The sequence below is a fragment of the Symphalangus syndactylus genome, chromosome 7 (assembly GCF_028878055.3).
Source record: "Symphalangus syndactylus isolate Jambi chromosome 7, NHGRI_mSymSyn1-v2.1_pri, whole genome shotgun sequence".
In the NCBI taxonomy this organism is placed as follows: domain Eukaryota; kingdom Metazoa; phylum Chordata; class Mammalia; order Primates; family Hylobatidae; genus Symphalangus; species Symphalangus syndactylus.
Genome location: NC_072429.2, coordinates 143,303,534 through 143,329,145, shown reverse-complemented (window position 1 = coordinate 143,329,145; position 25,612 = coordinate 143,303,534). Strand labels below are relative to the sequence as shown.

General features: G+C 59.1%; 2 protein-coding genes across 12 annotated transcripts in view; both read right to left on the bottom strand.

Moving 5' to 3' along the window:
• Positions 1-1,525: 1,525 nt before the first annotated feature.
• Positions 1,526-5,242, bottom strand: GPT (glutamic--pyruvic transaminase). Its single transcript, XM_055287726.2, has 11 exons — positions 4,106-5,242; positions 3,869-3,958; positions 3,683-3,791; positions 3,431-3,564; positions 3,074-3,317; positions 2,763-2,842; positions 2,559-2,695; positions 2,284-2,458; positions 2,034-2,189; positions 1,847-1,959; positions 1,526-1,780 (listed from the first exon to the last, which is right to left on the bottom strand). Exons 1-11 carry the CDS (start codon positions 4,265-4,267, stop codon positions 1,690-1,692), a joined length of 1,491 nt encoding a protein of 496 aa, XP_055143701.1. The 5' UTR covers positions 4,268-5,242; the 3' UTR covers positions 1,526-1,689.
• Positions 5,243-6,422: 1,180 nt separating this feature from the next.
• The window catches only part of PPP1R16A (protein phosphatase 1 regulatory subunit 16A), a 28,445-nt gene continuing 9,255 nt past the window's right edge, over positions 6,423-25,612 (bottom strand). For 3 of the 11 annotated variants that reach the window (XM_055287718.2, XM_055287721.2, XM_055287717.2), the window contains exons 2-12: positions 19,240-19,418; positions 11,163-12,195; positions 9,731-9,801; positions 9,510-9,655; positions 8,343-8,446; positions 8,151-8,275; positions 7,930-8,055; positions 7,781-7,856; positions 7,571-7,700; positions 7,248-7,413; positions 6,423-7,023 (exon numbers count right to left, since the gene is read on the bottom strand). In XM_055287718.2, coding sequence (XP_055143693.1) covers positions 6,640-7,023; positions 7,248-7,413; positions 7,571-7,700; positions 7,781-7,856; positions 7,930-8,055; positions 8,151-8,275; positions 8,343-8,446; positions 9,510-9,655; positions 9,731-9,801; positions 11,163-11,421 — 1,587 coding nt within the window. In that variant the 5' untranslated portion in view covers positions 11,422-12,195; positions 19,240-19,418 and the 3' untranslated portion in view covers positions 6,423-6,639. Of the gene's footprint in view, positions 7,024-7,247; positions 7,414-7,570; positions 7,701-7,780; positions 7,857-7,929; positions 8,056-8,150; positions 8,276-8,342; positions 8,447-9,509; positions 9,656-9,730; positions 9,802-11,162; positions 12,196-12,867; positions 13,163-19,239; positions 19,419-20,106; positions 23,188-25,612 lie in introns of those variants that run through there. The other 8 variants (XM_063643740.1, XM_063643737.1, XM_063643734.1 and 5 more) reach the window with 8 other exon arrangements.

The following is a 25,612-nucleotide window of genomic DNA, read 5'->3' as shown; positions in this document are numbered from 1 at the left end:
CCCGCCACGTGCGCGCTCACACCGAGGTCCTGCGCGGGTGAGAGGCCCAGAGAGGGAAGCTACAGAGCTGGGCCGGCCCCGAATGTAAGGATCGGCCTGCGCCCACGGCCAGCCCTAGCCCCTCTCAGTAGTCTCGGATCCGCTCCAGGCGTGCTTCCTTCCTGGTGTCTGAGCCTAAGCGTGGTTGCTGCAGTGCCCAGCCCCCGCTTCTCCAGCCGCCCGCATGAAGGCGTCCGTTTCTTAAGGGTTCCGCCGTCTACCACTGGATACTTTCGGTGCCGGACCCCAACCTTGCTGTGTCTGTGGCTTCAGCCTCTCCGTAAGGCGGTGACAGAGCCATGGAAGTTAGGAGGGTAGTGTGAAAGGTCAGGACCCCAGCTTAGCTCAGAAGGACACCGCCAGCCACTGCCCGTGACGCCCTTCGGTGTCCGGTGACAAGGCTAGGAGCACCCTGCCTGATTCAAGCCCGCCCTGCCAAGGGGGGGCCCACCTACTGTGTCTCCTGCCCAGAGCTGTGCCCTCTGGGGCTACCGAGGCCCAGATGAGGCTGTGAAGTGTGTCCTGTGGTTAAGAACCATCCCCAGAGCGAAAAAAAACCAGGTGCCCTTGGCCAGTCCTATCTCCTAAGTCTGTAAGTCTCTAAAGCCACCCCGTTCTTGGATCCAGCGCATTTTTCTGGCTGCTGAGGCCTCTGAGGGGGTTTCTTGTCAGCTCAGCAGGTTTTTGTGTTCGAGATTTCCTGGTCTATCAAATGGGGACTATCATGCCTACTTCAGAAGAGCATCTGTGCAGATTGAGTGACCCCCCAGCAGTGTCTGCATGTAGTAGATGCTCAGCCATGCTCCCCAGGCCAGGACACAGCACTGCCCACTCCCGCTCAGCCCAGCCCCTGCCTCCTCCAGCCCCAGCCCTCCCCTGGGACGCTCCCTTATCCTCTCCCTCTGCCTCCCACTCCACCCAGCCGAAGGACTGCACCACACGATGACACCAAAGGTGGTCTCTCTGGCCCCCCAGACAGTGTCCCCACACCTGCTTCCTTGGGTAAAAGAGAACCAAGACTTCCTTCCTGAGCTGTCAGTCACCCTGACCAGCCAGCACCACGCTGGTTTAGTATTTCCCCCTGCCCCAGGGAAGACATGAACCTCACAGGAAAGGGAGCCAGGAAGGAGACAGTTCACTGTGCCTTCTTCAGGAAAGGCTGTGTTTCTTCGGGTGGCCACCTGGGCCCCTGGCTCCCTAGATTCTTTGTCAAGCCCCATCCCCACCCCAACAGCTCTGCGGGCTTCCACAAAGGGGTGCGGGGCCTGTGTTTTCCTCACACTCCGGACTCTCTCAACCCATTTCTGGGTGACCCTGATGGGCTCTGCCCCACAACCAGAGGCCAGGGGGAAGACCCAACCCATGGTGGGCGCCGGATCTTCAGGAGGAAGAGGTGGGTGGTGGCCGTGGAAGGTCCCTTCTCTGAAGGGACTCAGGCCTGCAAGAAGGGTAGGCAGGTGGGAGCGGGCCACACAGCTGCCAACGCTTCCTGCCTGGAGTCAGACTGCCACACAGCTTTATTAGGGACCTGCAGAGAGGCAGGGGCCCAGCCCCACCCCACCCCGCCAGGCAGCAAGAGCAAGTACAGTGGGCTCCAGAGCCCCCGAGCACACAGTCCAGGGCGACCCAGCCTGGCCCCAGCTGGGGTTCTCAGGAGTACTCGAGGGTGAACTTGGCATGGAACCTGCTCAGCTTCTCCAGCAGCAGCCGCAGTTTCTCCAAGGGGGGCAGAATGGTCATCCTGAAAGGAGTTAACAGTGAGTGAAGGGCCAGGGTGGCCAGACAGGCAGTGAGGGCCGGGCCTCACCGGAAGTGGTAGGTGCCTTCCCGCTGCCCAAAGCCGCTCCCTGGCACCACGCAGATGCCAGTCTCCTCCAGGAGGCGCAGGCAGAAGAACATATCGGGGGCCAGGCCCAGCTCCTGTGGACGGAGAGCCGTCAGAGAGGGATGCCCGGCTCCCACTGCCCACCCCGCAGGCCCCGTCCCCGCCTGACCTGAGCACGCTCCACCGCCCGCGGGGGCAGCTGCACGCGTGGGAAGGAGTACATGGCGCCCTGCACTGGGTTGCAGCTGATGCCAGGAGCCTCATTGAAGACCTGCTCGGTGAGCTTGGCCTTGGCCGCCAGCTCTGCCAGCACTGCCTGCTTCTCCTGTGGCCGTGGAGGGAGGGCCCATCAGGGCACGGCACTCGGCATCCCCCACCCCTGATTAGGTCACCTGGACCCCCTCTTGCCCCCAACTCACAGCCTGGAACTGCGCGAAGGAGGGGTCGGTGGGTGCGGGCGGGCTGACCACCAGGTCCAGCAAGGCCTGGCCTGGCACCGGCGGGCACAGCCGCACACTCATCAGCTTCAGCATCTGCTGCTGCACTGCGGCGTCCATGTTCACCACCTCCACATAGCCGCCGCGGAACCCGCACCTGCGCACGGCCAGGTCAGGTGCGGAGCGGGGGGTGGCCCATCGGGCGAGGAGGGCCAGGCCGTGGCCCGCGAGCCCCCACCCGCCTCGCATGCACGCACTCGCCCATGTAGCCCTTGGAGGTGGAGTGGAAGGAGGCAAGCTCCTGCTGCCCGGCGTAGGGCGGCCCCATCTCCATGAGCACCTTCTTGAATGAGTGGAACTGCGAGCCCGCGGCGTACACGTTGTCCTGGTACACCTGGAAGGGCGCAAGGCGTCACGGGGGCGGACTGTTGCCCGGCTTCCCGCTCCCTCGCGCCGCGCACCTCGTCCGCCAGCAGAAAGAGCCGCTCTTCGAAGGCGAAGCGGATCACGGCCTCGATGCACTCGCGGGTCTGCACCTGCCCTGGGGTGCGGGGGGGCAGCAGGGCTGGGTGAGCCAAGGGGGCACACTGCCCTCCGCTGGGCAGCCGGGGGCCAGCGGACCCGGCACTGCCCGGGCCAGGGCGCAGGTGGGTGCGGGAGGAGTGGGGCGGGGCGGCGGGGAACGCGCCCCCGGTGCGGGAGGAGTGGGGCGGGGCGGCGGGGAACGCACCGTGGGCGCGGGAGGAGTGGGGCGGGGCGGCGGGGAACGCACCAGTGGGGTTGCCGGGGTTGATGACACAGAGCGCACGAGGGCGGCAGTGGTCACGCGCCTGGCACAGCGCACGGTGAAGCTCGGCCACGTCCAGCGCCCAGGCGCGCTCCTCGTCCAGGTAGTAATCCACCTGCACTGCGCCCAGCTCTGCCAGCGTGGCCGAGTAGAGTGGGTACTGGGGGATGGGGATGAGCACACCCGTGCGCGTGTGGCCCTCGCCGGCCACCAGCAGCTTCAGCACCGTCTGCGGGAAGGAAGGGGAAGGCAGGGTTGGCGGGGCCTGGGCTGCACCTGTCCCCCACCCTGAGCGCCCCCTCTGCAGTGTCAGGAATGTCTTGCTGCCCATGCCCAGCCTACCACGATGGCATCGCTGGCCCCTGTGGACAGGAAGACGTTGTTGGGGTCCGCAGGGATGCCTCCGTCACGCCTCTCAATGTACCGCGCCACGTCCTCCCGGATCAGCTGGATGCCGGAGCTGACGCTGTAGGCCCCTGGACTCAGGCAGGACAGGATGGGAGGTACAGGTGAAGTTCTCCTCAGCCCTCCCAAGGGACTTCCCTCCTCCAGTGGCAGGGCGGCCCTCTGCTTCCTCCTGGCCCTGGCTCTCACCCAGACTGTGGCCCCCACACGCCTGCAGGATGCGCTCTGCCCTTTTCTTGGCATCGTCAGGGAAGTTGGGGCTGCTCAGAAGATCAGGGTTAACACAGAGGGCCAAGACCTGGGAAGACGGAGTGCTGAGGCCAGGGCACATGGGCTGGGGGTGAGGGGGTGCGGCAGGCAGTGCAGGAGCCTCACCTGGCGCAGGAAGGTGATGGGCCTCTGCCCCATAGCCTGCGCGTCCCCGATGTTGGCACGGATGACCTCAGTGAAAGGCTTCTTCACACCCTGGGAGGGGAGGGGAGGGGAGCAGGCAGGGAGACTGTGCCCTACCTAACCCCTCAGCCCTTGTCCCGTGTGCCAGTGGGGCTGGGGCCGACTCGGCCACCCCACCCCAGTGTGACCTGGAGGGCAGCGAGGGGCCCTGGGCCATACCTGGCGCAGCTCCTGCTCCAGCTCCAAGGCTCGCTGCACTATGGGGCCACGCACCGCATACTCCACCCTCTGCACACGCGGGTTCATGCTGTCCAGCGTCAGCACCTTCGCCCTCAGTCCGTTCCTCACCGCCTGGCTCCGGTCACCTGTGCTGGAGGCCATGACTCTACCCAGACCAGGCAGGAAGGCGGCTCAGGAGGTGGCAGGACCAGAAGAGGGAATGGGGACAGCTGGGTCTGGCTTAGTGGGCCAGGGCTGGGAGGGGGCAGCCGTAGCAGAGGGAACTCCAGGCAAGAGGGCACCCTCTTCACCGCAGCTGGCCTCACTGGGAGGGACAGAAAGGGCTGAAGGAGCTGGGGACAGTTGGGCCCCGCCCCACCCGTCTGGGAACAGCTCTGCCCCAGGGAGGCAGAGGCAGTGGGTGAGGTGGCAGGCGGGGCTTGGGGCAAGGCCCAGTGCCTGCCCAGTGTCCCCACGAAGGGAGAGCAGGAGACCCACATGGGGGGTAGGTACAGACGTCAGTCCGGACAGCTCTGAGGAACTCGACATGGGGGGAGGGGAGAGGGCTGAGCGCCTGGGGTGCTCAGCAGCCCTGAGGGGCTGGCAGAGCTGGAAAGGAGGGACCCCTGAGGCAAGACTGGAGTCTGGGCTGCTGGGATTTACCCCAGCAGGGCTTGGCCGAGGCCTGGCCCTCGTGGCACCCGCATCTTTGCTTGGGCCAGCAGACCTGTCTCCTAGTAACTGAGCCAGGCCTCAGGAATCCAGGGGGTGCTGGGGAGAGGGGAGGGGTGCTCAGGCGCTGGGTTCCATCTGGCCCCTCCGGGGCTGGCAGCTATGGCCCAGAGGCTGCAAGAGCTCTGTAGCTGGACCTTGGTCCCTGATGAGCACTGCGAGGGGCTGGGGGAGGGGGCTGGAGCCAGGCAGTCCAGCCCTGGGCCCTGGGACAGCTCACACCATGGCTGCTGTCATGCCCTTTCACCAGGCACCAGCTGGGGGTTGCCCTTGGGACACACCCCAGGCTAGGGGTGACCTGAAGTCTCCAGCCCTCTTGTTCCCGATTGGAGGAGAGTAGGAAACAAGCCGGGATAGGCTGTCAGAGCCCCACCTCCACAGGCCTGCTGAGCTGAAAGGCCAGGCTCAACGCTGGCCCACCCCAGCGTCCGGCAATGAAACCTGAACCACAGGGGTCAGGGAGCTGGCCCTCTGAGCAGGGCCATGGGCAACCAGTCAGGCCCAAGGCGGACCTTGGCTCCTTGATCCTGCTGGCTGGGAGAAAAGCCATCAGGAGCCCTGGACAGCCGGCCCCCAGGCCTCTCACCTTGCACTTCTCTGCTCTGCTGCCACAACAGCCTCCCAGTTCGCAGGCCTGCCCCTCTGGCCCCCAGGCCGGGGCACAGGTTAACATGGGCCTGGCCCCAGGCAGAGCCAGCCCCTGCCCGCCCCCTGGCAGGGGAGCCCAAGTGGCAGCCCTGGTGGCAGGTGGACCTTGGGCAGCTGCCCCACCCCCACACTAAATTTAACCAGCAGCCAGCCCTTGCCCGCCCACAGCCCTGTGATGACACCCTTCCAACCAGGGATGCTAGGAGAAGGGCAGGCCCAAAGGACACTGGACTGACAGGCCTATGCTGAGCCAGGAGGGAGAACAGCCCAAACCCACGCCACCCAGCACTGGTGGCCACACAAAGCCACCCACCATGAACAGACAAACCGGCGGTGCCCTCAGCCCTCCTGCTTGAGGACCCTAAGGGGCCCCCTCACCCTGACACATTGTGCCCAGCCAGCTCAGAGCCAGAGTGGCCAACTGTGTGTCCCCTATGCCAGCCCAGGCGGAAGCTGGCAGCCAAGCCCTAGGATTAAGGCTGCATGCCAGGAACTGGGGACCCACAACCCCCCCAGGGAGCTTCTGACACAGCCTTGTGCTTGCTTTGCCCCTCTGGCTCTGACACAAGAGTCTTGTGGAAAACACCACCTCCCTTTCCAGGCCATGGTCCCTGGGACCCCCACCCTCCGCCCCTCAGCACAGACACCCTAGGCCCTGGCCCCCATGGCGGCTCCTTCAAAGCACCTGGCTCCTCTCAGGAAAGCAAAGGGTTACGGAGGAGGCTCCAGGAGGTTGAGCACGGGAGGGAGTGGGTGAGGCCCAGGCTTCCAGCCCAGTGGCTGTGGGCCTCACTCCCACACGGCCAGGGCTGCCACATGCCCCAGCGTGCACCTAAAGGCGTGCTCACAGGCATGGATGGCACCCCAGCCAAACAGCACAACCCACTCCCCACCGTGGGACAGCAACCCAGCTGAGACACACAACACACAACGAGACTCCATGGCAAAGCAGCCCTTTATCAAGAGTTGCAGGATAAAAATAGTCTTCGCAGCCAGACATCCCTCCAGGCATGTCTTCTGCCCTGAGAGGTGCCAGCGTCCTGCACAGTAGAAGCCGGGGTTTCTGTGCTGCACCTGCAGCACCAGGGCACGAACCGTGGGGAGGCAGCCTTGGGCTGTGCCCGGGACAGGCCCCTGCATGCTGAGCAACAGCCTCACATGAGCAGGCAGCACGGCCTCCTCTCCACAGGAGCCTCCACCGCCGGGGCTGTGAGCTTGAGCAGGGGTGGGTCCCCACCTGCCCTGAAGCCACAGTCAGGCTGGGGGGTCACCGTGTCACCAGGCAGGCCAGGCTCAGCTGTCTCAGGGCTCTCGGGCCCTTCAGGTGGGGGTCGCTGCAGCTTGGCAGCAGCTCGCTGGCGCTTCAGGTCAGCCAGGGTGTGGTGGGCCTTGTCGTGGACCAGGGCGTGGGGGGCGGTGCTGTCCGGGGGGCTCAGCTGGTAGGAGACGCTCCGGTCTAGTCGCTTGGAGTACAGATGCCGTGCTGGGGAGCCCCCTACTCGGCCATTTTGCGGCCTGACCACTTTGGGGCTGTCCTCCTGCGGGCAGTGAAGGTCCCAGAGCCATCAGGAGGCTCCTCCCCCTCCCCGGCCTTGGGTTCAGGCTGTATGGTCATGAAGGGACAGACAGGAGAGATGGGGCAGCAGCTGGCCTCTGCAGGGCACCATCCCTAACACAGGCAGTAGAGGGTCCAAGCGGAGAGAGAACCAGGGCAGAGTCAGGCCCACTCCTGCGCTGGGCGGAGCAGGGACGGGGCGCTCACCTCCCGGGGCGGCGGCCTGAGCTCTGCGCCTGTCTGGCGGTCATCGTTGTCCTCGGGCGGCTCCGGGCTGGTGGGCGGTGGCTGTTGCCACACGATGGCCTCCTGGGCGTGCTGCTTGCGGTACAGGTCGGTGCGCTGGGTTAGGCTCACCCGCCTCACCACCTTCCTGGGGAGGAGAGAGGAGAGGGAGTGAGGGGAAGGGGAGTGCCGGGAGGATCCCGCCCGCCCCCTCGGACTCTGCCCCCAGTTCAGTTGGCACTCCGCCCGGGGCTGACGTCCGCGGGGCCAAGCCCCGGGCGGGGCCTGCTGGGGGCGGCGCTCACCCGCGGCTGCCGGCGCTGGAGGTGCGGCGGCGCAGCAAGGAGCGCTGGCGGCCCTGGGCGCGCAGGAGGGCGTCGTGCTTGTGCTTCAGCTCCAGCAGCTTGGCCCGCACCTCCTCGTCCCCGCACACATCTGAGAAGTGGGCGCAGGCGTCAGGGGCGCCCTCCCCGCCTGTCCTCTCCCCCAGGTGGAGGTGGGCCCCGCAAGCTCACCAAGGGGCGTCTCGTCCATCAGGGACTTTGCGTTCAGATCGGCCCCGTGCGCCACGAGCAGCTCCACCAGGGGCACCTGTGGGCGGCAGGCCGGAGCTGCAGAGTGCTGCGCTGGAAGCCCCCTCCCACCTGCTCCCGCCTGCACTCACCTGGCCCCAGTAGGCCGCGGCGTGCAGCGGCTCCCAGCCGTCTTGGTCCTTAGCGCTCAGGCTGGCTCGGTGTTCAAGCAGCAGGGCAGCCGCCTCACTGAACCCGTTGGCGGCTGCGATGTGCAGCTGCAGGCAAGCGCCCGGCCTGAATTCGGCCCCATCCCCCACCTCCAAGTAGCAAGGCCCCCAGCCCCGTATGCCCCTCACCGCCCAGCCCTCACCAGCGTGGCCCCGTGGTCCAGGGGGGCATGGAGGTCTGCCCCGGCCTGCAGCCGGCTCCGGATGTCGTCCAGCATGTGCAGTTCTGGCACGGCCCGGGCGGCCTCGATGCTGTCCTGGGTGATGCCTGCGAGGCGGCAGGCTCAGAGGGAGCGCGACCGGCAGCCCTCCCACAGCCGCACCGCCGCACCTACCACGGTCGGCCATGGCAGTCTCCAGGCAGTCCAGCGTCTGCTCATCATCACACAGGTCATAGGGCATGTTCCCGTCGGTGTTGACCGCCAGGAGATTCGCGCCACTGCAGGGAAGACGGACGGGGTGCTGGGCACAAGGCCCTTCCCCGCTTGCCAGGCTCCTCACTTGGAGAAGTCCCCCCCAGGGCCCCTCAGCCCAGGGCTGCCCCTCAGGAGGCACCCTGTCCACCTGCTGCTGGGAGAGGCAGCCTTGGGGCCCATCGGCTGTCCTAGATCCTGTCGTTAAGCCAGAGAGGCCTCCTGCAGTCTCTGTCCATCCAGGGCTCCAGGTTCCTGGCACCTCCAGGGGCCGTGGTACCCCATAAACATGCATTAGATGGGCCTGCCTGCTGGGGGAGCAGGGACCCTGGGGACCCCAGGGAGCACAGGGTGGTGGGGGCACAAGACCAGGCAGCCACGCTGAGGGGCTGCAGAGCTGTGGGGAGCATGGCCCCGGGGGAAGGAGAAGGGGAGCCCAGGACACAGAAGGGGGTACCCATGTGCAGGGGAGAAGCAGGCCTACCTGTGGACACCCGACATCCCCGCCCGCCCTGCAGCGCCTGTGTGTGACAGGACCGCCATTCACACCCCACCCAGCCTCACAGGGGCACTCGAGAATGACCGTAGCCCTGACCTCTCTCCCACTACAGATGCCTGGAGCGAAGGGGAAGGAAGGGAGGAGGCTCATGGACCCTGGTGAGGCCACCACCCTCCCTGCTCAGAGGTTCCCCTGTTCTACGTCCCTCTGTGTTAAAGATAAAGGCCCTACCTGTGCTCGGGTACTCTCTCCTCCCAAGCCACCTGGCCTCCTCACTCCCCTTCCCTCTTTACCAGTTCTGCCCTCCTCACTGACCAAGACATTACTCTGTGCACACCCTGGGGGGCCCGAGGCCTGCCCTCTCGGCAGGAGGACGCATGCTGGAGAGGCAGAGACCGCGCTGCCCTGGACACATGCCCATTCCCCTGGGGCCCCAGGCCCTGCTCTCCATGCCAGGACACAGGCAGGGTCAGCAAAGGCGAAGGCGGAAACACAGGAGGCCGAGAGCCACAGATACTGCCCAAGAGAAGCCTCCTGAGCGGCCATCTGAGAGGAAGCCTCTCCCTGCCACGGACGCCCAGCAGGCCCACCTGGCGATGAGCAGCTCCACCAGGTGCAGGTGGCCACAGGTGGCCGCAGCATGCAGAGGCGTCCAGCACTCACTGTCACAGGCATTGATGTTGGCCCCAGCCTCCAGGAGCTGCTGCACCATCTCTCGGAAATCATCGATGCAGCACTGCAAACCATGCCACGTGAGCGGCCAGAGCACGGGGGCCAGCCCCCACCCCCCCCACACCCAGTGCGGGCTGACCTGGTGCAGGGCCGTCAGGCCGTCCTCGTTGGCCAAGTCAGGGCTGACCCCACTCCCAAGGAACTGGCGGACTGCAAAAAGGTGACAAGGTGAGGACAGGGTCCTGTGCCTGGTCAGCTCCTGTCAGCTGTGCCTCAGCCCAGGACCCAGGGAAGGACAAGGAAGACAGTGGTGCCGATGGCAGGAGGCACACCAGAGCCCGGGGGTGGGGGCAGAAGCACCAGGCATCTTTCTGGCCCAGGCCGGTCACACTCCCAGAAGCCCTCTGCCTCCACCTCCACCCACCTGCAGGCCCTTCATGGTGGTGCTCCAGCCCTCCGACCCCGAGAACAGGCCGTGCTCCCGTGTGAGAGCAGCACTCCCACAATCCCACACCTCCCTCCAGCCTCGGAAGGGCTCACTGCCCGGAGACTACCGCAGCTCCTTCGGCTCTTCCCTGACAACCAGCCAGCCCTGTGTTCATGAGCTCCCCTGGGTCCTCTGGGACCCGATGTGAGGCTCCCCACCACAGAGCACATCCCTGCTCTCACTCCCCTCCCCGTCGAAGATCCCAACTCGGGCCCAGCTCTCGCCCAGGTCACCAGGGTTCTCCCTGATGGTGCCTGGGGTGCAGCAGGAGGGCTGCCGCCTTCCCACCGCTCCCTATGGACCACCGCACCCTCCGCCTCTTCCTTCTGCCTCCAGGCCTCCCAGGAGGGCCCCTGTCCACGTGGGAAGAATGCAGGCCAGACGCTGCCGGCTCCTCTTTACTCTCTGCTCCGGAGGGAGGCGGGAAGGAGTCTCAAGGGCCACCACAGTGCCTCTTCCCCCCAGACCCCAGAGCACCAGAAGTGGAACCCACACAGCTGGGGCTGCAAGTGTGGGGCACAGGTGAGGAGAACAGAGTCAAAAGCAGAGCCTACGGCAGGCATCGAGGGGGCCACCTGCATAGGCTCTGCGCCTACCCGGGGCCTGGCTCTCTCGCCCGCAGAGGTGGGCGGTCCCACCCTATTTCACGGAGGTGGAGACCAGGGTTCTTCTGAGCAGCCTAGCAAGAAGCAGCGATGACTCCCGGCCACCCCTGCTCCCGTGTGGCCCCGCACTAGGTGACTCCCGGCCACCCCTGCTCCCATGTGGCCCCGCACTAGGTGTTTCTGCAGGCTCCTGGGGGTCCACTCATGGCCTCGGCTCACCTCAGCAGGAGCCCTCTGCGTGCAGCCCCCGCCTGAAAGACGGCTGTCCCTCACGGGCTCACCTCAGGGCTGCCCACTGCTTGGGGCTTGCCTGATGGGGGGACCCTGGGCCACCCAGCCTGAAGAGACCAGGCAAGATCTGGGGACTGGAGCCCAGGAGCTGTGGACAGGCCCAGCCCCCAGCCTTGGCATGAGACGGCACCCAGGTAGCAGGGAGGGGGCCGTCTGCTGGGAGCTGCTCTGGGCTCAGCCACACTCACCTTCTTCCAGGTCATTTCGGGCAGCGGCCTCCAGAAGGACAACACTGGGAGGGAAGAGGACCTGCTTCAGAGGCCCTTGGCTGGCTGCCTCCTTCCGGAGACGCTCCCCAGGACCCTTCTTGCCCTGGGCCTCCTTCTCAGCCTGGGCCCACATCTTCACCTGCTGGGCGCGCCGCTTCTGGGCATGCTTCAGCCGCTCCTGCGTGCTCATCCTGCCCACCATAGGCATCTCTGCCAGCAGCTCCAGGTGCTCGGCCATGGCGGCGGCTGCTTGCCCACAGGGCTGCTTGGGGCACCAGAATGGGGATCTTGGGGGCCAGGCTGGGCCTGAGGGGTGGGGCAGCTGGCTGGACTGGCACCCTCGGGGGCATCCCCTTCCCAAAGCTCTGTGCCCTTGGCTGGGTCAGGAGGCCCCACACAATAACCAGGCCCAGGCAGCCCTGGGGGGCACGGGCCAGGGCAGGGAGGGCAGTGTGGGAGGGCACCCCAAACCTGCTCCCCAGGCCAGCCTCTAGCTGTCGACCAGCAGTGCCTTGCCTCCCTCTCAGGGTCAGGGTGCACAACCTAGGGGAGGCAGCCCCGAGACCTGGCCGGCCTCAGTCCAGGGTCTGAAACTAATTACCCAGATAACAAGGTTCCAGCTTCCTGGCACCTTGCTGAGGGGGAAGGGAGGGCAGGGCCAATCAGCAGTGAGAGCCCCTGTGAACCCCTGAGAGTCCTCTTTCCACCTTCTAGGCTTCTTGTGAATCCTGAGCGTCCTCTTTTCACCTTCTAGGCTCAGGAGCCTGGGTGGGGCCTGGGAGCAGCCATGGCCCAGCCCCCCAACCCCTCCCAGCTATGTGCCAAGGTCAGTACATCACTACTAATGGGGAGGTGCAGCCGCTGAGGCTGGGGGAGGGCGGGTGGTCAGAGTCCTGGAGTCCTGGCCCCAGGGCCCGGGGTGAGGCTCTCTAGGCAGCCAGGGCACGAAGGGTACAGGCGGGCCGGCCGCAGTGTCTTCAGGAGCACCTCCCCTTCCGGCAGCTGCTCACACCTGAGAAGTGGGGAACGAGGAAGCACATCAAGGCCGGCTTGAGGTAGGGTGGCCCCGGGGAGTCCCTGCCCTGGGCCTCAGGTGAGACCAGGTTTCCAGCTGTCTCGGGTCCTGCCCTGTGTGAGGCCCACCCTCTGTCCACAGAGAGCAGCACTGCAGGCCAACAGTCCTGGGGGTACAGGGAGCTACTCTGCCCCCATTTTGTCCCAGGTTCAGAGAGGGGCGGAGGAAAGGCATGTCAGGCTCCTCCTACCCACCCTTTCCAGAAAGGGCTGCCCGCCCCAGCAAGGCGTTCCCTGCGAGGCTGCTCCTCCAGGGCCAGGCGCTGCCCTCAGGCTGGGCAGGGCGAGGTCTTGTGGAACAGCTATGAGGGCTTTGCAGGCTACTGCCTTCCAAGGGCAGGCGCCGCCTCCTGGGCCTCCACTGGTCCTGACTGACACCCCAGCCTCTCACTGCCCAGTCTCTAGACCTCTTCCTTGATGGGCTCCCACAATGCCTCTGCCATCCTAGGCTGCAATAAAAGTCCCCACCTGGTGCCTGGCTTGAGGCCTATGGGGACAGACAGGCAGGCAGACACCTTCGGCTGGGGCACGACCCTGCCTATGCACCCGCTATGGCCCTAGTCCTGCCCGACACACTAAGTGAGGTTGCTGGGCTGGCCACAGGCCTCACCTCAGAAGGCACTCCGTGCTTGGCCAGGCGCGGTGGCTCATGCCTGCAATCCCAGCACTTTGGGAGGCCCAGGCGGGTGGATCACGAGGTCAGGAGATCGAGACCATCCTGGCTAACACGGTGAAACCCCATCTCTGCTACAAATACAAAAAATTAGCTGGGCGTGATGGCGGGTGCCTGTTGTCCCAGCTACTCGGGAGGCTGAGGCAGGAGAATGGCATGAACCCGGGAGGCAGAGCTTGCAATGAGCCAAGATGACGCCACCGCACTCCGGCCTGGGCGACAGAGCGAGATTCTGAGAAAGAAAGGAAGAAAGAAAAGAAAGAAGGCACTCTGTGCTCTGCAGAAGATGCCTGCCAGGAGTCCCATTCTCCACCCAGCCAGGCCTCATGGCCATCTACACCCTGACCCGTCTCTTCACTGCTGGACTTATACCAGGTGTTTCATAGGATGCCCCCTTCTTTCAGAAAGGGAACTGCCAGTCAGGTCCTTCCTGCTCAGGGGCCCCCAATTTATCTGGGAGCCCCATTTTACAGGTTCAGCCTACTCTAGACATAGTCCCCCTCTGCAGGCCCAGCCTCAGAGGCTTCCTGAGCACACGGCCAATAAGGCCAGTGGCCCCGACCTGGCTTTCTGTCTGCCAGGTAAAGAGCTTTTCCAGGCAGTAACTCTCCCTCCGAGCAGCCTGCTCCCAAGCCTGGCCAGCTCTGTAGACCGCAGAGGCCACGGCAAGCACACACTGGCCAGACACCCTGCCCAGGCTCCCAAGTCCTCCCCTTGCCCTCTAGAGACACAGCATGGGTACCAGAGACGCGGGAGAGCCAGTCTTGCAGGCATGCTGCCAGCTCCCCATTCATGAGGACAGAGGGGGCAGACCACACCTGGCATGGCAGAGCCCTCCCTCCCTGCCAGCCACTCACAGCCCACACCCGCTTCCTGACAGGGCTGGCAAGATGAGATCCTCACTCCCCTGTCATTGGCGTCTCTGGACCTGCCAGAGAACCCACCTGGGCAGTAGCTACTCACCCCCACCCCAACCCAAAGAGATCACAAGCCAAGAGCAACGCAGGCTACCCTTGCGCCAGCCCCAGTCTCTCTCCAGCCATGGGAAGGAAAGATTAAGAAGATTTAACCGTCAGGGAACAGTGGTTCATGCCAGCACTTTGGGAGGCCAAGGTAGTAAGATCATTTGAACCCAGGAGTTCAAGGCCAGCCTGGGCAACAGGGTAAGACCCCGTCTCTACAAAATAATTTTAAAATTAGCTGGTGGCATGCACCTGTGGTCCCAGCTCCTCGGGAGGCTGAGGTGGGAGGATCCCTTGAGCCCAGGAGGTAGAGGCTGCAGCGAGCTCTACCTGCACTCCAGCCTGCACTCCAGCGATCACACCCTGCACTCTAGCCTGGCAGACAGAGGGCGATCCCGTCTCAAAAAAAAAAAAGATTTAACAGATACCACCTACTGTCCCCAGAATTTTATAGAAAAAAAGATCGGCAGGGCACAGTGGCTCATACCTGTAATCCCAGCACTTTGGGAGGCCAAAGCAGGCAGGTCGCTTGAACCCAGGAGTTAGAGACCAGCCTGGGCAACACAGCAAGATCCCATCTCAATTTATATTATTAAAAAATAATTAAAATATTGTAATTAAAAATTATATAAAAATATAAAAATATTGTAATTAAAAAATAATTAAAATAATGTAAGAGAAAAAAATTTAAACAAATTTTTAAAAAGGAAAAAAGATGTTCTGTTGCCCATGTCCTACAGAGGAGAAAGCCTGAGCACGGTAGCCGCACTCCGGACGGGACGCCTGTCTCATTTGTCAGCGTACTCCCAACGGAACGCCTATCTCGTTTCTCATTCCAAGGCGCGGCCCCACTCCTGACGGAACGCCTGTCTCGTTTCTCATTCTGAGGCGCATCCGTGAAAATTCATCAGAGAACAGCAGCTGGACAGTGGGAACCCCCCAGCCCCCTTAGCTGCAAAGGGAGGCCCACGGGTGGGGAGGCTCTACCTCCCCCACTCCACCCAGCACGGCTCACAGGGCACTCGGCCCCCACCCTAGCATGCCCACCTTTCTAGCTGGAAGCTGCCCAATGTCTCCATGGGACTCTGGGCAGGTTCCTGTCCTGCTCAAGGGCCCAACTGCCTCCTCTAAGAGAAAACGAGGTACCCAAAGTGAGCCCAGGGCCCCCCCAAGAGTGGGTGTCGGGGAGTGTCCCAGTGCCCACCTCCCCCCAGTCTGAGCCCTAAATGTCCCCCTCTGGCCTCCCTGCCCAGGAACCAGCCTCAGAAGGAAGGGGCCAGCTGAAGGCCCACGGCAGTGGGCTGAGGGCTCCAGGAGGAAAGGCTGCCTCCCTCCTACCTGAATCTTGGCTGCCCTAGCAGAACTTCTAGTAGAAGCTTTGTCTACTCCTCCCAGCCACAGGACGGACCAGGAACAGCCCACCAGAGCCTAGAAGACTTGCCCCTTGGCTGAGCCATGAAGGCCTGGTGGCCGGCTGGTATTCCCACCAAATGGACACACCCAGGCTGAGGGTCTGGGCAGGGCGGCTCGCTCTGCTCCACAAACCTTCCCCCAAACCTCCCTGGAATGTCAAACAGATTCCCGGGTCGATTTGTTCCAGTTCTAAACAGATAACCCGGTAGGTTCATTCCAGTTCTCAAAGCCCAGGCCAGCTGCATGTGAGTGTGGGACCCAGGTGGGAGGGGCCCCATGGAGGATACTGGGCACTGTCCCCGACCCCCACCCACCGTCCCCTCACAGCCTACATACCCCTGGGCCATGTGGCTTCAGGAAGCGAGGCCCAGCCCAAGCTCCCAGGAGCCCCCATGAGGACAGCTCCAGGCCCGAGAGCCTCAGCGCCCTCTCTACTCCCATCACCGCTTCAGGCATCACCCCATCTTCCACATGGGGAGACCAAGGCCACGCCTAAACCCAGAGCTGCCCCGGTCACTACTTCAGCACAGTGCCCACCTCCCAGTGTCCATGGTGCGACAAGAGCCCAGAGCCTGAGGGGCGGTGTCACTCTATTCACCCAGAGATAGGGACAAGGGACAGGTGGAGGCCGCATGCCATTCAGAGAAAGAAAAGAGAGGAAAGGGGCAGGGGAAGGAAGAGTCTCAGAGAAATGGTGAGGAGGGTGCAGAAAGAGGATGGGAACTTGCTTCTACAGGCGAGGCGGAAGGCCGGGGACCTGCTGTAGGCTCCCACGTTCACAGGGATGTGTGTACGCTGCACCTCAGTAAGGTGCACCTCCAAACTTAAAATGTGCACCTAGGCGCAGTGGCTCATGCCTGTAATCCCAGCACTTTGGGAGGCCAAGGAGGGCAGATCACAAGGTCAGGAGATCGAGACCATCCTTGCTAACAAGGTAAAACCCCGTTTCTACTAAAAATACAAAAAACTGGCTGGGTGTGGTGGTGGGCGCCTGTAGTCCCAGCTACTTGGGAGGCTGAGGCAGGAGAATCACTTGAATCTAGGAGGCAGAGGTTGCACTGAGCTGAAATCGCACCACTACACCCCAGCCTGGGTGACAGAGAGAGACTCCATCTCAAAAAAAAAAAAAAGTACACCTTTTGACGCCCCATTTCTAGGACCCTACCCTACTAAAACCCCCAGAGCAGGTCAGCTAGAGGGACTGACGGCACTGCGGAGGCAGAGAGAAGTGAGCCTGCCTGCCCTCTGGCCGCACATCACAGGATGAAAGCCCAAGTGCCACAGTGTAGTGGGCGGCATCTGGACAGTCAGCACAGGAGCCCCGGCAGCGACGGGCCGGCCCAGCGCCCCACACCACCTGCCCAGCGCCCCCACACTGCCTGCCCTACAGCTGGTTCTGGGGACTGGCCCAGCACCCCCACACTGCCTGCCCTATAGCTGGTTCTGGGGGCTGGCCCAGCACCCCCACACTGCCTGCCCTCCGGCTGGTTCTGGGGGCTTTAATAGCCCAGTTATGCTTAGGCTTGGTGGAGTTGGTTCCTATAACTTATAACTAAAAGACTTGGTTGTTTTGTTGTTGATTTTTTATTATGTTTTTTAAGAGAGAGGGTCTCACTCTGTGGCTCAGGCTGGGGTGCAGTGGTGCAATCACGGCTCGCTGCAGACTCGACCTCCCAAGGTCAAGCAGTCCTTCCATCTTGGCCTCCCACGTAGCTGGGACCACAGGTGGGCACCACCACACCTGGCTAATTTTTTTTTTTTTTTAAACAGTCTCACTCCATCGCCCAGGCTGGAGTGCAGTGGTGCAATCTCCGCTCACTGCAAACTCTGCCTCCCAGGTTCATGCCATTCTCCTGCCTCAGCCTCCCAAGCAGCTGGGACTACAGGCGCCCGCCACCACACCCAGCTAATTTTTTGTATTTTTAGTAGAGATGGGGTTTCACCGTGTTAGCCAGGATGGTCTCGATCTCCTGACCTCGTGATCCGCCCACGTCAGCCTCCCAAAGTGCTGGGATCACAGGCGTGAGCCAGCGTGCCCGGCCGGCACCCAGCTAATTTTTTAATTTGTTTTGTAGAGACAGTGTTTCCCTGTGTTGCCCAGGCTAGTGTCTGGAATTCCTGGTCTTAAGCAATCCTTATGCCTCAGCCTCCCAAAGTGCTGGGATTATAGGTATGAGCCACCACACCGACCAGATTTGATTTTATTTGTAGCAATATCTATGAGATACAGAGCAAAAAATGGGAAAATACCTAGATGCCCATCATTCTGGGAAAAATAACTGTGTAGCCATTCTGTAGAATAACATCTATACATATACACCTGTTAACAAGGTGAGGTGGGTCTCAATGTCCATTCTGTAGAATAACATCTGTACATATACACCTGTTAACAAGGTGAGGTGGGTCTCAATGTCCATTCTGTAGAATAACATCTGTACATATACACCTGTTAACAAGGTGAGGTGGGTCTCAATGTCCATTCTGCAGAATAACATCTATATACATACACCTGTTAACAAAGTGAGGTGGGTCTCAATGTCCATTCTGTAGAATAACATCTATACATATACACCTGTTAACAAGGTGAGGTGGGTCTCAATGTCCATTCTGTAGAATAACATCTGTACATATACACCTGTTAACAAGGTGAGGTGGGTCTCAATGTCCATTCTGCAGAATAACATCTATATATATACACCTGTTAACAAGGTGAGGTGGGTCTCAATGTCCATTCTGTAGAATAACATCTATACATATACACCTGTTAACAAGGTGAGGTGGGTCTCAATATCCATTCTGTAGAATAACATCTGTACATATACACCTGTTAACAAGGTGAGGTGGGTCTCAATGTCCATTCTGTAGAATAACATCTATACATATACACCTGTTAACAAGGTGAGGTGGGTCTCAATGTCCACTCTGCAGAATAACATCTATACATATACACCTGTTAACAAGGTGAGGTGGGTCTCAATGTCCATGGCAGAATGGCTAGGGTATCTTGCCCGTGGGTGCAGAGGCTGCCAGAGCCTGGCTAAAGGTGTTACATACACACAGACTGGTTTGTTTGATTCTATTTTGTTTGTTTCTGAGGCAGGGTCTTGCTCTGTCTCCAGGCTGGAGTGCAGTGCTGCAGTCACAACTCACTGCAGCCTCAACTTCCTGGGGTCCAGCAATCCTCCCACCTCAGCCTCCCCAGTAGCTGGGACTACAGGTGCACACCACCACACCCGACTAATTTGTTATTGTCTTTTTTGTGTGTGGAGTTGGGGTCTCCCTATGTTGCCCAGACTGGTCTCAAACTCCTGGGCTAACGCGATCCTCCTGCCTCAGCCTCCCAGTGTTGTGATCACAGGCATGCATCACCATGCCTGGCCAGACTTATTTGCTTGGGCAGAGAGGCTGTCTGGGGGTCAGTGGCTGCAGTGCTGGACTCTCAGAAGGACTGCTGACCTTCTGAAGGTGCAGGCTCTGGAGACATGCCTCACCTCAGCTGTAACCAACCCCAATGCTGGATGTCCCGCCAGAGTGACTGTTCACCGTTCATCTGGAAGGCTGGATGGGAGGCTTCTCCAGCCAGACTGCTGGTCTCTCCCCAGCCCTTGGCTGGGCAGACAGCAGGTCACTTGCTTTTTTTTTTGAGACAGGGTCTCGCTCTGTCACCCAGGCTGGAGTGCAGTGGCACGATCTTGGCTCACTGCAACCTCTACCTCCCAGGTTCAAGCGATTCTCCTGCCTAAGTCTCCCAAGTAGCTGGGATTACAGGCGCCCATCACCACACGGGCTAATTTTTGTATTTTTAGTAGATACGGGGTTTCGCCATATTGGCCAGGCTGGTCTGGATCTCCTGACCTCGTGATCCACCTGCCTTGGCCTCCCAAAGTGCTGGGATTACAGGCATGAGCCATCACGCCCGGCCCCAGCAGCTCACCTGTGAAGACTCCACCGTTCATGTGCCTGATGGCACCTTCTCGACCCCTGCCACCAACCCACAGCGGTGTCCACACGTGGGCTCTGTGTCCCAGCCAGTGTCTTCCACTAGACGACAGGCTTGCTGAGAGCACAATCTGCAAACCTCTCTTCTACGACTCCTCACCCGTGTGCCAGCACCTGGAAGAGGGGCCGTCATCAGTCTTTGTGAAGGACCCAGGAAGCCAGGCAGATGCTGGCAAGGCAGGCACAGCTCAGTGCGGCCAAGGAGGGGACAAGCTCAGGCCAAGTCTCCCTGTGGCCCATGGGCCGTGGCTCACATGGTCCACTCTGAAAAGAAGCCAAATGTCCAGAGACCTCCCGAAACGTGACAAGGACAGCACCAGCCATAAAGCAGGTTGGTGGCTGCTGGAGAGGTTCCATTTGCACTTGTCTGGCTGTGCCCTGGGGAGGGACAGTGGGGGCAGGCCCTGCCCTTAAGCAGCCTACATCTGGGGACTGGAGCCGAGTTGCAGGATGCACATCAGCACGTCACACCACGTCTACTGCGGTCAGCACGGAAGGCCTGGGGGTGTCCAGGGCAGAAGAAGAGGCTCTGGAGGGGCCTCTGCAGCCACATGAAGCTCTGGGAGGGAGGCCCCAGCAGTAAGTTTCCTACACACAGGGCATCCCCGGGGCCTGTAGACTGCTCCAAGGAAGCAGCAGTTTAGGGGAAGTGGTGGCTGGACGAGTGAGTGGTGATGGAGGCAGGAGGGAGGGTCTGAGTGTCCTCCAGGGCCCAGTGTGCAGTTCACCCTCTCCCAGACCAACCCCCCTCCCAGTCCAACCCCCCTCCCAATCCAACCCTAAGAAGTTCATCCCAAAGCACCTGCGTCGGCATGAAATACTGCAACCTCCGGCTCCTGGGTTTAAGTGATTCTCCTGCCTCAGCCTCCTGAGTAGCTGCGATTATAGGTGTGTGCCACAACACCCGGCTACTATTTGTATTTTTAGTAGAGAATGAGTTTCACCATGTTGGCAAGGCTGGTCTTGAACTGCTGACCTCAAGTGATCCGCCTGCCTCAGCCTCCCAAAGTGCTGGGATTACAGGGGTGAGCCACTGCACCAGGCCAGGAGGGGGCTTCTGATCCAGGCTCTCTCCACCCTCCATCCTGAAACCCTCCCCTATGGCTCTGTCCCCAGCGACACTATGTCTTCCCTACTGAGGGCCCTCCTTCCCCAACCCCTGTGCTCCTGGCTAAGGCCTGGAGTCCCCCTCCCCTCCTCTCCCTGAGCATCCCAGCTGGAGCACACATCATCAGGCACCAACCACCCAGCACCGGCCCTCACTGTGGCTTCACCCCCGCCCATCACTGCCCGAATTCCTGGTGGTCTAATGTTCTCGTGGACAAACCTTTGCAGACTGCCTATCTCCTCCGAGCCTTGACCTCTTCTCTACACCAGTGTCCTTACCTTCTGGCCAACTGTGCTCCATCACCACCAGTAACTGCAGCCCACACCTGTCACCTCCATTCAATACCCCACTCTCTGCCCATTGCCTCCTCTCTGCCTGGCTCACTCCTGAAAGCCCTGACTCCAACACTGCAGTGCCTCCCTCGCTGCCATGCCCTCACCTTGCCCCATGCCCTCCTGCTCCCACAGCCCCAGTGACTCTGAACATAGCAGAGCCACTCCCTCAAGGGCTCTGATGCTTGCAGAAATCTGCTTCCCTTGCCTTTTCTCTCCTGCCCTCCCAGACAAAGCAAATTCCCTGGAAAGACAGAGGCTGTCAGGGGAGGATGTCCACTCCTACTTAGAACTGAACAACAGAATAGCACCCAAAAGCCTCAATGCCTCGGAATAAGCCTAACAAAAGATGTACACAGAAAACCACAACCATATCTTTATGGAAAGATATGGGAGGAGACATCAAGTTATGTGTCGCAAAACCCAGAACTGAAAAGATGTCATTTCTCCCCAGATTCATCCAAGATTCGACGTAGTCCCAATCAAAACCCCAACAGTGTGAGACTCACAAGCTAATTCTCCACTTATATGGAAACACAAAAGGCCAAGAACAATAGGGATAAGCCTGAAAGAGAACAAATTTGAAGTACTTACACTATTAGATGTCAAGACTTATTATATACAGTTTGGTAAGTAAGATCTAAGTTACTGGCTTAGGCATAGAGAAATAAACCAGTGGGATACAGTCAAGTCCAGAAAATTGCCAGATGAGGCAGCTAACACCAACAATCCCAGCAATTTGGGAGGCCGAGGCAGGAGGATCACTTAAGCCCAGGGGTTCAAGGCCAGCCTAGGCAAAACAGGGAGACCCCCATCTCTACAAAAAATTTAAAAATTAGCCAGGCATGGTGGTGCGCCCCTGTAGTTCCGGCTACTCAGGAGGCTGAGGTGGGAAGATCGCTTGAGCCTGGGAGGTGGAGGTTGCAGTGAGCCGAAATCAACACTGCACTCCAGCCTGGGCGACAGAGCAAGACTCAGTCTCAGAAAAAACAAAAACAAAAACAAAACAGAAATAAACCTACACATGTGTAGACATGCAATTTATGACCTTGCTGGGAGTGGAAAAGCCTTCAATAAATGGTGCTGGGGCCGGGTGCAGTGACTTACACCTGTAATCCCAGTACTTTGGGAGGCTGAGGGGGAAGGATTGCTCGAGATCAGGAGTCTGAGACCAACAGGGTGAAACCCCATCTATACTAGAAATACAAAAAATTAGCCGGTTGTGGTGCCACACACCTGTAGTCTCAGCTACTCTGAAGGCTGAGGTAGGAGAATCGCTTGAACCTGGGAGGCGGAGGTTGCAGTGAGCCGAGATCGCACCACTGCACTCCAGACTGGGTGACAGAAAATAATCAAAAAAAAAAAAAAAAGAAGAAGAAAAGAAAAGAATCTTGACCCCCACCCCAGGTGAAATGCAAATCTAATGTAAAGGTGAAATAATAGCACTTCTACAGAGTGGCGACACCAAAAGCAAAAGCACAGTCTATAAAACGAAAAACGGAAAAACTGGACCTTGACAAGATGAAAAACGTTTGCCTTGCTAAAAACCCTGCGAGGAGGGTGAAAAGACAGCTACTGAGTGAGTAAATATCCACAGACCACACACAGAACAAAGGACTGCTGTCAAGAATACACGAGTCTCAAAAAATCAGCAGTAAAAATGAAACGATCCAATTAGAAAATAGGCAGAGGATGCAAAGACACACCTCACTGAGAGGGTCCACAGATGGCAAATGCGTCCCTGACAAGATGCCCAGCATCACCTGCCCTTCGGAAAATGCAAATTAGAGCCACAGCGAGATACCGCTGCCCACGAATCCAAACGGCAGGGATGTGAGGACAAAGAGTCTCACAAGGAGCTGATGAAAACCTGTGAAGTAAAACAGCCGCCACTCTGGAGACCGGTGTGGACGTTTCTTAAACCAAAACAGCTCAACATGCAACTCCCATACCACCCAGCAGCTGCATTCACGGGCCTTTATCCCAGAGAAATGAAAACGTAAGTCGGGCGTGGTGGCTCCCGCCTGTAATCCCAGCACTTTCGGAGGCTGGGGCAGGCGGGATCACGTGAGGTCAGCAGTTCAAGACCAGCCTGGCCAACATGGCAAAACTCCATCTGTACTAAAAACACAAAAAGTAGCCAGGTGTGGTGGCGCGCGATCATACCACTGCACTCCAACCTGGCGACAGCGTGAGGCTCTGTCTCAAAAAAAAAGAAAAAAAATTAAGTCACACAAAAAACTACATAAATGTTCATGGCAACTTTATTCATAATAGCAAAAAACTGGGGGAAAAAACCGAATGTCCTGTAACAGGTGAATGGTTAAAAACATGGTGGTCCGTCCATCCATACCATGGAAGGTTCCTCCAGTCAGAGTAACACACTAGTAGTGCACACAACTGGATGGATCTCAGGACATCACGCCGACCTCAACGCCCACACCCTACAGCACTCCATTTATGGAACATTCTTGTAATGGTGAAACCATACAGATGGAGAACATACCAGCAGCTCTCAGGGGTTAAGGGTGGGAAAGGGAGGTGGCTCAACGCCCACACCCTACAGCACTCCATTTATGGAACATTCTTGTAATGGTGAAACCATACAGATGGAGAACATACCAGCAGCTCTCAGGGGTTAAGGGTGGGAAAGGGAGGTGGCTGTGGCTCTAAGAGGGCAGCTCAAGAGGTCCCTATGGTGGCTGTGCTGCATCTTGACCATGGGCTCACACAAACCCTACAGTGACAGATGCGCAGAACTAAACCACACACACACACAGGTGGACACATGGAAAGCTGTGAAATCTGAATAAGGTCAATGGAGCACATTGATGTCAACATCCCCTTGGGCTGCTGTATTGACAGGTGCAATGTTACCACATGGGTATCTGGGAAGTCTACAAGGGATCTCTGAGCCATCTCTTTCTTTTTTAATTTATTTTTCTTTATCTATTGTTTTGTTGTTGTTTTTCTTTTTCTGAGAGGGAGTCTCGCTCTGTCACCCAGGCTGCAGCGCAATGGCGCGATCTCGGCTCACTGCAAGCTCTACCTCCTGGGTTCATGCCATTCTCCTGCCTCAGCCTCCCGAGTAGCTGGGATTACAGGTGCCCGCCACCACGCCCGGCTAATTTTGGTATTTTTAGTAGAGACGGGGTTTCACCATGCTGGCCAGGCTGGTCTCAAACTCCCAACCTCATGTGATCCTCCTGCCTCAGCTTCCCAAAATGCTGGGATTACAGGCATGAGCCACCATGCCTGGCCTGAATCATTTCTTATGACTGTATATGAATCTTCAATTATCTCAACATAAAAAAATTAAAAATAAAAGTAATGAACAAGCAAGCCATAGAATGGGGAATAATATGTGCAACACAACCAACAATGGATACAAAAAGGGCCACCAGGCTGGGCATGGTGGCTCATGCTTGTCATCCCAGCACTTTGGGAGGCCGAGGTGGGTGGATCATGAGGTCAAGAGATCGAGACCACCCTGGCCAACATGGTGAAACCTCGTCTCTACTAAAAATACAAAAATTAGCTGGGTATGGTGGTGCATGCCTGTAATCCCAGCTACTTGGGAGGCTGAGGCAGGAGAATCGCTTGAACCAGGGAGTCGGAGGTTGCAGTGAGCCGAGATCGTGCCACTGCACTCCAGCCTGGGTGACAATGCGAGACAGCGAGACTCTGTCTCAAAAAAAAAAAAAAAAAAAAAAATCAGCCACCAAAAAGCAAAAAGAAAATCGTAATTAATAGGAAAATGGGCCAAAAACTTAAACACCCATCCAACAAGATGACAATCGATGCACACAAGAAGGTGCAGGAGCCATCAGAGTACACGCCAGGGCCCCAGCACACAGCCCAGCTCACACCCACCAGAGCAGACAGAAGGAAAAAGAACCAGGGTGGAGTGCAGGGGCACGAGGACAGCCCAAGGATGGCTCACAGCAGCCTTGGAACTCCTGAGCTCAAGCAATTCTCCAGCCTCATGCTCCTGAGTGGCTGGGACTAAAGGTGCACACCACTGTGCCCAGCTCTTACACTCATATCATACACAATCCTCTATATGTGTACGTGTGCATAGAGGGTGGGGCAGGAGACGAAAACGTGTTCCTTTGCTAACCTGAAACATGGGTAGTGGTGTCTCCCTACAGTATCGATTTGCATTTCTCTGAGCATTAATGAGGCGAGGCATCTTTCCAAAGATAATTTATATTATTTTCTAAAAGCATGATAGTTTGTGTCATATTTAAGTCTGTAAGCCACCTGGAGCTGATGTTTGTGTATGGTGTGAGGTAGAGGTCTGTGGTAGTTTAAAAATATACCCACAAACTCTTTGATACACCTCCCTTCAGAAGGTGGAGCCTAATTCCCCTTCCCCTCAAGGTGTGGGCTGCACTTAGTAATTCACTTATAACGAATCAAGTGTGGCAGAAGTGAAGGTGTGGGATGCCCAAGATTAGGATATGAAGGCACTGCAGATTCCTTCCCACTGTCTCTTATCACTCACCCTGCAGGAAGCCAGCCGCCATGTTGTAAGGACACTCAAGCAGCCCTATGGGGAGATCCACGTGGTGAGGAACAGCCAGCAGCCATGTGAGTCAACAGCCTTGAAAGTAGATCCTGCAGCCCTAGTCAAGCCTTCAGATGGCACAGCCCAGGCCCACAGCAAGAGTGGCTGCAACCTAACGAGAGACCCTAACTGTGTAAATGAGCCAGAGCCACCCTCTGAGCTGCTCTCACTTTCCTGACCTATCATGACTATGAGATAACAGATGTTGTTGATGATGGATGATGATGATGATGATTACAGAAAGAGACGGAGGGTCTCACCCTGTCACCCAGGCTGGGTTGTAGTGGTGCATTCACCG